This window comes from Bubalus bubalis, chromosome 7 (genome assembly GCF_019923935.1).
Source record: "Bubalus bubalis isolate 160015118507 breed Murrah chromosome 7, NDDB_SH_1, whole genome shotgun sequence".
Classification (NCBI taxonomy): Eukaryota; Metazoa; Chordata; class Mammalia; order Artiodactyla; family Bovidae; genus Bubalus; species Bubalus bubalis.
In genome coordinates this window covers 6,860,469-6,873,125 of record NC_059163.1, presented here as the reverse complement: position 1 = coordinate 6,873,125, position 12,657 = coordinate 6,860,469, and the positions used below count along the sequence as shown (strand labels likewise).

Sequence of the window (12,657 nt, the reverse complement as noted above, 5' to 3'; positions counted from 1 at the left end):
TTAGGCTCTGGCTTCGAAAAATACGGTGGCTAGTTTGATCTTCTATCCAAACCTCTGTAACTTTCTCCTTACCAGCAACTTGGCTGTTTCGCTTTCTTATCATTCATTTGTTCAATGAAGTAGCACTTTTAATTCCTTCAAGAAATTTTCCTTTGCTTTTACAACTTGGCTAACTGGTGCAAAGGACCTAGTTTTCAGCCTGCCTTGGCTTCGGGCATGCCTTCTTAACTAGGCTTAATCATTTCTAGCTTTTGATTTAAAGTGAGATGCGTGACTCTTCATTCTGCATGAAGAGGTCACGTATAGGGCTATTTACTGGCCTGATTTCAATACTTCCGCGTCTCAGGATGGAGAGAGACAGGGAAACAGCCAGTTGGTGAAGCAGTCAGAATACACACAGACAGCATTTATCAATTAAGTTTGCCGTCTTGTATGGTTTGTGGCACTCCAAAACAATAGTACCATGAGAGATCACTGGTCACAGACCATCATAACAAATATAATAATAATGAAAGTTTGAAGAATTAAAGTGTAATACAGAGATGTGAAGTGAGCAAATACTGTCAGAAAAATGCCATTGACAGACCTGCTCAATGCAGGGTTGTCACACACCTCCAATCTGTACGTAATGCAATTATCTACAAAGTATGATGAAGCAAAATACAATAAAACAAGATATGCCTATATGTTGGAGGAAAAGGAAATAGATGAGTATAGTTAAAGAAAGGATGGTTCTCTTGTGTGTGTGTGTGTCACATTTATATTCACCTATTTGATGTCTTTTATTTGTAAAAGGTGAAGATGGGAGGAAGTAAAAAGATATTTAAAGAAGGTAACAAGAGGTAAACTACAGGGGCAAGCAAGGGCCAAGAATGTGAACTTTCATCAAAGGGCAGTTAGACTCACTGCAAGACTTAGATAAAGGAGTAATAACAAGTAATAAGAAATGCATTCTAGAAAGACGACTCTAGTCTACTTTTTATCAACAATGTCCAAGTATGCCAGGCACAGGCCTACACAGTAAAATGCAAAACACAATCTCTGCCCTCAACCAAAGACGGAAACATTTAAACAAAGTATTAATAATACATGTGATAAGAAAAAAAAGTTTTAGAAATATATCAAGTTATGGAAATAATACAGATCAGGGAGTGATTCAAAGCAGTAATCTTTAAAAGGACAGAACAAAATCCAGAATTCAATGATTCTGTACAATTCACATTATCTGGTGTCCAATCAAAAACTATTAAACACAGAAAGAATAAAAAAAACAGTAAACAGACCAATAAATGATAAAGATGATGAAATTAATACATAATGACTTTAAAATAGATTTTATGTTAAATATGCTCAAGGATTTAAAAGAAAATACAAACATAATGAAACAAAAATATCTATGTACTTTTACTATTTTGGTATGTTTTAATACATTTACATACATTGTGTATTTATGTGTGTGTGTGTAGGTATATGGGGGTGAACATGAGTACACCAAATGAAACTTCAAGTCATGAAAAATACAGGACCTGAAACAAAAAGTACACTGAAGGAGATCAGCAGTGACTAGACACTGCAAAACCAACGCGTGGACTTGGAAAAACGACCAGATTAACCAAAACGAAGTGCCAACAGAAAAACAGAAACAGTGAGGGAAAAAAGCCCTGGTATTATGAGTTGAATTGTGTCTTAGCCCTCAGTATCATAAATGTGATTCCAGTTGGAAATATGATCTTTGCAGAATTAATCAAGTTAAGATCAGGTCATTAGGGTGGGCCTTAATCCAGCATGACTGATGCCCCCCCACACACATATACACACAGATAATGCCATGTGAAGATGTATAAATACATAGACACAAAAATGGGACAGCCATGAGAAGACGACAGAGGCACAGACCGGGCCTACTGTGCCACAGCCCAAGCGACACCTAGTTCCATAAGAGGTGGGAAACTTAGGAAAAGACGCTCCCTTAAAAGTTCCCAGAGGGAGCATTGATTGGCCAACACCTTGATTATAGAACTCTGGTCTCCAGAACTGTGAGAGAATAAATTCCTATCATTTTAACCACCTTGTTTGTGGTGCTGTGTTATGACAGTCAGGGAACTACTACAATCAAGTGACCTATAGGACAGCATCAAGAAGTCTAACATACATGAATTCCCAGCAGGAAGCAAGGGCTATGCAGAACAGCGAAGAGAGGAAAGTACTAGAGGAAATCATGGCTGAATCTTGTTTTTCAATTTTATGAAAGCTAGAAACAACAGATCCAAGAATCTCAATAAGATATCCCAAGCAAGATGATGAAGCTATCCATATCTATAGACACCAAGGCATACCATGTGCTAAATGCTTTCAAAGTAGAAATGAAGTTTTTAAGGCAGCTAAAGAAAAAAACATGTATTACATACAGAAGAATGAAGATAAAAGTTGAATACAATTTTCATAAATTATTCAAACTGAAAGACAATGGAACATCTTAAAAGTACTAAAACAAAACTACTAACCTAGAATTCTATACACAGTGAAAATCTTTATAAAATGAAAGTGAAATAGTTTTCCAGACAAGAGTTGAGAGAATTTTTACTGTCAAAAGACTTACAGTGCGAAAAACTACAGAGGACTTGGCAGGCAAAAGAAAAATATTACCAAATGGAAACATGAAACTTTATAATAGAAGAATGCCAAAAAAGGTGAAACAAAATGTGTTAATTTTTTTTTCTAAAAGACAACTGTTCAAAGAAAAAATATTAACAACGTTATTCTGAAGTTTAAAACTTATATAGAAATAAAATATTTAACAAAAACAGCACAAAGAATGGGGAGGGGAACAAGAGCTTACTCTTTTAAGATTCTTACATTCTTTGTGAAGTCGTATAATACCATTTGAAAGCAGAAAGTGATTAGTTAAAAATGCCCACACAAAAGTATAAAACGTAATTATAAATCTATGTTAAAGGGTACAGAAAGTATAAAGAGATTCCCTGATAGTTCAGTTGGTAAAGAATCCGCCTGCAATGCAGGAAACCCTGGTACGATTCCTGGGTCGGGAAGATCCACTGGAGAAGGGATAGGCTACCCACTCCAGTATTCTCGGGCTTCCCTTGTAGCTCAGCTAGTAAAAGAATCTGCCTGCAATGCAAGAGACCTAGGTTTGACTCCTGGGTTGGGAAGATGCCCTGGAGAAGGAAAAGTCTACCCACTCCAGTATTCCGGCCTGGACAATTCCATGGACTGTATAATAGTCCATGGGGTCACAGAGTTGGACATGACTGAGCAACTTTCACTTTGTATTTTGTACTATGTATAAACGGAGCAACAATGGAGAAACAGACATAGAGAACAGACTTATGGACATGGGGAGAGGGGAGGAGAGGGTGAGATGCATGGAAAGACGAACATGGAAACATGCATTACCATGTGTAAAATAGACAGGCAACAGCAATTTGCTGTTTGGCTCAGGAAACCCAAACAGGGGCTCTGTATCAGCCTAGAGGGGTGGGATGGGGAGGGAGATGGGAGGGAGGTTCAAAGGGAGGGGATATATGTATACCTATGGCTGATTCATGTTGAGGTTTTAAAAAAAAACAAAGATGTAAACTGTATCTGTAACAATATAAAGGGAGATGAAACAGATGTCAAGAGCAGGGTGTCTGTAGATGACTGAAACTAAGCTGATTATCAAACTACATTGTTTTAAGCTTCAAGGTGTTAATTTTATCCTTTAACCCCCCAAAAAAAATTTTTTTTAAAATAAAGAAAATAGGGGGAAAGGGAATCAAATGGTATACAACAAACAAAACATAAAATGAGGACATCACTAAGAAAATGATAAGGGAAAATGAAAGTCATAAGGGAAAGAAACAGCTAAATAGCATAAAGTCCCCCTCATCAGTAATTACTTGAAATATGAATCCATCAGATTCTCCTACCAAAAGGTAGCAATTAGCAGACAACAGATTTTTTTTTAATTTTAATAAAAAAATTTTAAAAACATGGATCCATCTATACACTCTCTATGACAGACCTCACTTTTGATGCAAAGACACAAAGAGGTTAAAAATGAAAGCATGAGAAAAGATTTCCATGCAGAAAGCAACCGAAGGAGAGGACTTCCTGGCAGTCCTGAGGTTAAGACGCCACAGCTCCACTGCAGGGAACACTGGCTGAGTCTCTGGTTGGGGAACTAGGTCCAACCTGCCACAAAACGTGGCCAAAACAAAGTAACCAAAATACAGCCAGGGTGGCTGTAACACTGTGAAATGAAAGAGATTTTAAATTTTAAAAAGGTAACCTTTAGAAAGCAAAGGATATGATATATTGTCAAAAGGCTCACCACTCCACTCAGAAGATTAAAAAAATTATGAACACACATTTAACAGAGCTCCAAAATATACAAAACTGAAAGAACTAAGGGGAAAAATGAACAGTCCTCCAAAAACGGTTGGCGATTTCAATACTTCATTTTCAATAATGGATAGAACAACAGAAGAAGACCAAAAGGGAAATAGAGAACTTGAACTACACTCTAAACTGATTAGCCCTAACAAACATATAGAGAACATTCCAGTCAACAGCAGAATACACATTCTTCTCAAGCGCACAAGGAATACTTAAGACCATGTTTGGCCACAAAAAAAATTTTTAAAGGTTTACTAAATTTTAAAAGATTGACTGTTCTGTCTGATAGTCTACCTTTCTTGTCTTACTTCTACCATTAGATTGAAAACTCTATGAAAGCAAGGACTTTGTCTCATTTACTCTGGATCCCTATCAGCTGGAAGAGGGCAAGTCACACAGTAGATAATCATTACCAAGATAATCTAATTAAAAGAGCTGTACTTTGTAAAATCTGAGCTGCACTCAAACTGCAGTTCCTAAGGTAGTTCCTGTGTTCCCCATTCCCCCAATGAATTCTTCCCTGAATTTAAACTCTGTCATAGCCTTATTGCCCACTATTTCCCAATACACATCCTTCACTACAACCAAACCAGAAAACCAAGTCTCCTTTGAATATTCCCTACAGTCCAACTTAATCTGCTAAAGACCATACTTAAAAGACAAGTGGGATTCTTAGGCTTTATGTTGGATGAATTTTCACTGTTTAACATGCCTGACACCCATTATTAAAGAGCCTGAGTAAAATTCAAGTCTATGACAGGGTAAAAGAGAAAACATGAAATCAATTTCTGAAGCCTCATGTCACAGATAATCAAAACAACTACTGCACACTATTAATGCGAGAACACTGTCACAACAAAATAACCTGACAACAGCTACACAGCGCTTTTGTTGCTGTTTAGTCGATAAGACATGTCTGACTCTTTGCGACCCCAGGGACTGTAGCCCACCAGGCTCCTCTGTCCATGGGATTTTCCAGGCAAGCATCCTAGAGTGGGTTGCCATGCCTTTCTCCAGGGGATCTTCCCGACCTAAGGATCGAACCCATCTCCTGCCTGGCAGGCATTTACTGTGGGCTCAAATGCCTACCACTGCTTGGAATGGGCTCTTCTCCGTCATCCATCAATATCCCTCGTCTTTCTTCAAAGTTCAATTCAGGGTCATCTTTTCATTCCATTTTCTGATCATTTGCTGCAACTGGATGAGATGCCCAACATCCCTTAGAGAATGTACACACACAATACACAGATGTGTATTCCTTCTCTGTTACAAGTCTTAGAGGGTAAAAACCATCCTATTCAACTTTACATAAACTAAAGCACCTCAGCAAATGTGTTGGAGGTATTTGCTAAGTATTTGTTAAACTTTTTAAGTTCTTCCTTGCCACAAACAAACTGAACTCACTGAAATGTCATGTTGAAGTTGTAACACTCCAACAGTGCGATATAGCAGAAGTGGTGAACTCTTTCAGGTAAACAAACCAGCTGAAAAGAATGACTTAGATTCAAAATTTTACACGCCACTGAGGAGAACATGTCCGTTTCCTAGTATTCTGCAACTGATTACTCACCTGAGACCATGGTCTGTGATCTGATAACATCCAGACAGACTGAGAAACAGAAGCACACGCCCAGTCTCTTGATCAGATTTTTCACTCCCAGAGTAAATTAAGTCTTTTTCCCTAAACAGTCTAGTCCTTGGTGCTTTTCTACACAGCGCGGAAGACTCTGGGAGTGCTGACATAGTTCTTAAAGCTGTTCCTGTACAACAATATGAATGACCACAATATGCAAAGGCCGGAGAAGCACAATGTTGTTGCCAGCAGACACTAGTCCTTAGTCCAACAATGTCCTTACTGTAACAAGCAGAGGAGGGACAACTGAAGTTGGATGCTGTTTCCATTACACAAAGACTTTCAACATTTCTATGTCTCCATTCTACAGCATCTTCAATATCAGCCAAATCTTCAGCATCTAACATCCACACATAAGGTGAAGTGAAATCGTCAGAAGAAATAGGCTTAGTCCAGGGGTGTTCATTATCTACTTCTTCTCCAATATCCTTGTTAGTTACATCATGCAAACAAGCAGATTGCTTGAAAGACTGCATGGTAATGTCTTTATTTTTCCATGTAGTCGAAGTAACTTTGCTTGTAGAAGTTTTTAAAAGGCCACTCTCATGAGTTGTCAAAATTCCAAGAGCTCTAGAAATCTTCTCTAGAGCCACATCTGTGATTTTTTCACATCCAGATAGATCAAGATGCCGAAGACTCTGGCAGCAACCAAGCCAAGACCAACTGTTAATTAAGAGGTAACAAGACTATTAGTGAATATCATTAAATTCTTCAAAAGCATTTATTTATATGTAAATAAATGGAAACTACAGGAAAGACTTTAAATCTAATATAATCAATCAAACATTTACTGAATATCTACTGTCAAGCATTTTTTTAGATGCTGGGACTATGCAAAGGTAACAGGAATAACTGGGAACTAAGAGTACTGTTAACCCAACAGAAGGGGAGGGAAGGAGAAGGGTATAGAAAGGAAACACTGTCTTTCATCCTGAAAAATAATCAGTCAAGGAGAAAAGCTGCACACACATGAGAGAAGGAAAATAATAATTAAGAGGAGCATTCTCTTAATTGTTTCAGGAGAACAAGCTCCAGGAACTGGTAGAGAATCAGCCTTAGCCAGGGAAGCATACACGGCCCTCTCTGAAACAGGAAGACAGGTACTGATAAAAGACTAGGTGGGAAAGTGCAGGGTGAGGCAGAGGAGGAGGAAAGTAGTGGCATCCAAGGAAATAAAGTCTGAATGCAGCTTGAAAAAAAGTCAGAACTTCAGAATAAGTACAAAGAGTAAGAGCGAGCTTGGCCAAATGGTACCGCGAGACCAACCGAAAACAAAAATGTCTTTAAAACACAGCCCCAATCTATACTACTGCACAGCACAGCACAAGAGCCTAGACACAGGTGGAGATTACAAAGATGACAGGATGACACAAATTTAAGTCTGGGGACCTAAAGACAAGAATAAAGAATTGGAGGGCGCCATCAAGTTATTGCTATAACATGACCAAAATCTGATAGCAAAAAATAATAGCATGATTAAACTGCAATGATGCAAATGAAAAACTACAGAACAATTCTATCAATTCATAGCTGGAAATCATCAAATTTAAATACTCAAAAATAACTAACCTGTCAAACGCAGAATCTGAAATGTCAGTTTGGGTGAGATCCAAATGCTCCAAATTAGGACAAAGCTCTAAAATCTGCCTAACCTAAAAGGGAGAAAATAATCACTGTGAAGATCTGCAGATGCTTAGTTAGGGTTGGAGACATAACTTTCAGTAAACAATATATCCAAGAGTTCTCAAACTTTTCTACATGTAATAATCACTTCAATTTTGCATTACAAATATATATTGTGATGAAACCCTTATTAATTTACATTTTTAAGGAATACCCAAGGAGATTCTGATGTAGGATGTCACAAGATCATCTTTTATAAAACCGTGATTTAATCTCATCTGCCCATCTTACCATGCCTTACATATTATAGAGTCATGTATGACTTCCCCTTATAGTCCAGTGGTTAAGAATACATGCCTTGTAACTAGCCTCCAATTAAAATTTAAAAAATAAAATGAAAAAAAAAAAAAAAAAAAAAAAAAAGAATCCATGCCTCCAAGGCAAGAGGCCTGGGTTCAATCTCTGGTCAGGGAACTAAGATGCCACATGCCTCACGGTGCAGCAAAAAAACATTTAAAAACAAAAAAACCTGAGCTTCGTCACTTAACATCTGTGAAACTAAGTAAACTGTTTAACCTCTCTTAGTCTCTCTTTCCTTTTCTATAATGTGTAGCAATGATATCTACGTACAAAGATTACTATGAGAACTGAAATGAAAAAAGGACAAAATCAGCAGTGTATGCCTACCTACGGGAAGGCACACTCGTGGGTAAAGTTATTTTTCTTCTTAATTAAGCTTAGCAATAAGCAAACCAAATGGAGATCATTGCTACTTTTTCTTAATACCCAAGCTAGCGCAAATTTATACCTACCATTTTGCTGGAAACTGCAGAGCTGTAGGCTAATACTAAAGTTTTTACAGAAGTGCCAACATATGGTAGAACATTATGAATTAAGCCGTGGAGTAAACGTTTTTCCATTTGTGCAATGCTGATAGCAATCGACTCCTCTCCAGACTCTTCTGAAAAATGAATTCAAAAGTCTAAGAACATGATAAACCAGTTATAATCAGGCTACTCAAGGAATCACTATGTCATTAAATATGAAATACTTTTTGCTCTCCTTAAACTCCCTTATATATGCAAAGCAAATTTAATGAACAAGTTCTCATCAGCCAGCACTTAATATTTAATAGTCTTGATATCAACTGAAAAGAGACAAAGAGGGAAAAGAAGTTTAAACGGGAAGGAAGGGGTGAAGTTTTCACATGATTCAAGGTCGAAGGCAATCTTTTTCTCAAGCTAATTAACAATCTTCTATTCAAGCTAATTAACAGAGGGGAGATTAAAAAGAACTCCAGTTTCAGGTACTGAAAAAATTTTGGAAAAAATACTTTGACTACTTAACGAACAGTACAAGTTCTTCAAAAGAATATAGGAATTGAAGAGGAAAATGAACCACAGTAAAAATAATAAAAAGTATTTTCATTATCTCACATAAATAAAAGGGACATGGACCTAGAAGAGATTTGAAACAAGTTAGGCTGGCCATAATGAGTCAAGGAAGGAAAAATACCTTAGAATTTTTAAAAAATTAAAAATGAGCAAAGCTTTTGCTTTTTGCTTAATAACGTCTGTAAAGCTTAGATGTTTAAAAAAGGATGCAATACTGTAACAACAAGTACGAAAAACAAAAAATAAAAAACCCAATTTGATACAAGGAAAAAACACACTACACTAAGAACAATGAATTAATAATCTTATCCTACTACTTTCTTGCTTACCTGAAGATCTAACTCGAATGTCTCTAAACATAAAACAGTTCAACAGGAGAAGCTGAGGAAGTCTCATTTAACACAAAACTGAGTGTAGCAGACAAAAGGAATTTAAGTAGAAAGAGTAATTCTGAATTTTGACTAATGTTTCCACGTTACAGATATTATTCTAAATTCTTCCTTTACCCAAACATAAATGTAAAATATAGGAATAAAAATGACTTTTAGTGAACCCTATTTATTCTACTATAATTTTATTTCCAAATAAAAATGACTTTTAGTGAACTCTATTTATTCTACTATAATTTTATTTCCAAATGATTCTTTTGTTTCTGTGGCTGTCTCTAAATATGTACTGTTTACTGTGAAATCCTAAGAAAAAGAAAACAAAACATCCTATGAAGAGTAATAACTTCTCTGCAAGACTAGTAAAAACAGCTAAGCTGAAAAAGCACTAACATAGATGGCAGATCCAAGTTTAGTCTTGGATATACTACACAGCTAAAAAGATATATTACCTTAGAAAAGCTCCATCATTATAACCTTAACCCTTCCCTTTCAATGTGAAAGAAAACAACAGTCTCTTTGTCTATCTTTAAGAGCTGAGATAAACACATTAAGTTTGATAAGACCTTTAAAACTCAACACAGATATTATGAATTGATTTTTTTAGAATGGGTAAATCAAGTTTTCCTAATAGTTCAGTTGGTAAAGAATCTGCCTGCAATGCAAGAGACCCCAGTTCAACTCCTGAGTCGGGAAGATTCCCTGGAGAAGGGAATGAATACCCACTCCAGTATTCTTGGGCTTCCCTTGTGGCTCACCTGATAAAGAACCCGCCTGCAATGTGGGAGACCTGGCTAAGATCCCTGGATTGGGAAGATCCCCTGGAGAAGGGAACGGATACCCACTCCAGTATTCTGGCCTGGAGAATTCCAAAGACTGTATAGTCCATGCGGTCACAAAGAGTCAGACATAACTGAATGAGTTTCACTTCCCTAAGGTGACGTAAGACTAAAGACCGTAACTCCTTGAGGCTTTGCTCAAATTTCTCAAGAGACCTTACTACCCACTCTATGGGAAATGGTAACTTCTTTCCTCTCTTCCTGGCACACTTTTCCATTATTTTTCTCCACAGCACTTGATACTACCTAATAAAGTACGTATTTTGCCTGTGTTTACTGTCAGTCATCTCCTCTAAATTTTAAGCTAAACAAAGCCAAGGATTTTTTTCCATTTTGTTCACTATTAACCTCATGCCAAAAAAGTGCCTGCCACAGGGTAAGCATATCACCAAATACCACTGGAATAGACCTCTTCCTTATATGACACCTTCAAAACATTTAAAACTATGCCACATTGTTTATTTCATAAAAATAAACCTGATACTGAAAGAGTCATCTCTGTATTTATAGTCCTTACTTTCCACAAGTTTATTTTGCCAGCCCAGCTAACTATAAGTGGGCAGCTTACAAATAAATTCCTACAGGTTCAATTTTATGACGTATAAGAATATCTTATTCATCAATTCTTTCTTTTTACTACTTCATCATCTTTTAATAATCATTATCTAGGATAATATCAAGACAGAATTGTGTCTTTCTCCTCCATATTCCCAAAAAGCATCTTTCTGCACCTCTCCTACAGCATTTTCCAATATGCACCATGATGAAGAATCTTACATTCTCAATACTTCCGTCTGTGAGTTCTTTGAGGGCAACACGAAGTCTTAGTCACCTCTGAATTCTCCCACAGTGCTTAACGAATGCCTACACTAGTCTATAAAATCCTCTACCATTTACAAGGAGTTCCCATATATATTACTTCTTAATTCTACAGCCACATGAGGCAAGTGGCATGACTGTTTACAAATGAATAAACAGCTTCATGCTGCTTCCTCTGGGCCACGGACAACTCAAAAATACTACTGAACTGATCAAATGAAGTGGCCCTAAAAACACATGGTAAACTGCAGAGCACTAAAATAAATGTATATTATTTCAATAAGGAAAAAAGCCATCATCTTCTGATTTTTTAGGTGTTTGCATAAATACAAAAGCATATGGGAATCAAGCCTATACACAATTAAAAATTAAACAGAATTTTAAGTACACTTACTATTCTGTCAAAGTTTAGAAAACACAAACTACATAAATCCTAGCACCTACATACTTGTTAAAGTCAGTCAAGTCAAGTCAAGTCAAGTCGCTCAGTCGTGTCCAGCTCTTTGCGACCCCATGGACTATAGCCCACCAGGCTTCTCCGTCCACGGGATTTTCCAGGCAAGAATACTGGAGTGGGTAGACATTTCCTTCTCCACATACTTGTTAAATGTAACATTAATTATTAAAACACTATGTAACAGTTTTACTTCTAAGCATAGCTTACCAGATTCATCTATATCAGCATCTTCATCCCACTCCTGAAAAGCACGACTTTCATCTTGTCTGTTCTTCACCCATTCCTCATCAGGTTCAGTATCAAGTTCAGTTGCAGGACCACTATACCAGTCACCTACTCAACAAATAAACAAAAGGAACATTAGATTATGTGCTTAGTCTCTCAATTGTGTCCGACTCTTTGCAACGCCATGGACTGTAGTCCACCAGGTTCCTTAGTCCATGGGGATTCTCCAGGCAAGAATACTGGAGTGGGTTACCATGCCCTCCTCCAGGGGATCTTCCCAACCCAGGGATCAAACCCAGGTCTCCGGCATTGCAGGTGGATTCTTTACTGTCTGACACAGCAGGGAAGCCCAAGATTAGATTGGCTATCATTAAAAAAAAGAAAAAAAAAAACATTTTTTTTTCTTCTTCTCCTAAAGTAACTTATTTACAACAAAAATCTCGGCACAAAATAAATACATGAGCTCTAGGCAATGAGCTAACTATTGTCAGAAATACTCAACTGCGATTTTAAAAAGTACACTTAAATAAGCACAAAATTCAATTTCAGACACACCAAAAGAACTATGACAAATAATTATCAATAGTCTTACATGCAATTTCAGAAATCACTGAAAACAACCAAACCTCTTTCCCCTGCTGTGGCTTCAACACTGGCTCCAGCAATACCTCCATTACAACAGCTAATAAACAAAACGAAGCAAGACTTTCTATTCAGCAGTGAATTAGTCAGCAATTCAGAAGTAGGTGGGAACAGAAATCAAAGGAAAAAAGTAAGGTAAACCATACATTTAAAGATCCCGCAGAATGCACTGAAATTAAATTACTTGATTGTGAAGAGACTATGCACAATTAAATTCCTGAACTCCTAACATTAGTAAATC

At 37.0% G+C, this 12,657-nt stretch overlaps 1 protein-coding gene across 4 annotated transcripts in view; it reads right to left on the bottom strand.

Moving 5' to 3' along the window:
• The window catches only part of FBXL5 (F-box and leucine rich repeat protein 5), a 58,803-nt gene that overhangs the window by 15,313 nt on the left and 30,833 nt on the right, over positions 1 to 12,657 (bottom strand). For all 4 annotated transcript variants that reach the window (XM_006054944.4, XM_044945623.2, XM_025289674.2 and 1 more), the window contains exons 6-9: positions 11,757 to 11,882; positions 8,467 to 8,615; positions 7,601 to 7,683; positions 5,969 to 6,694 (exon numbers count right to left, since the gene is read on the bottom strand). In XM_006054944.4, the coding sequence (XP_006055006.1) occupies positions 5,969 to 6,694; positions 7,601 to 7,683; positions 8,467 to 8,615; positions 11,757 to 11,882 (1,084 nt within the window). The remainder of the gene's footprint in view (positions 1 to 5,968; positions 6,695 to 7,600; positions 7,684 to 8,466; positions 8,616 to 11,756; positions 11,883 to 12,657) is intronic.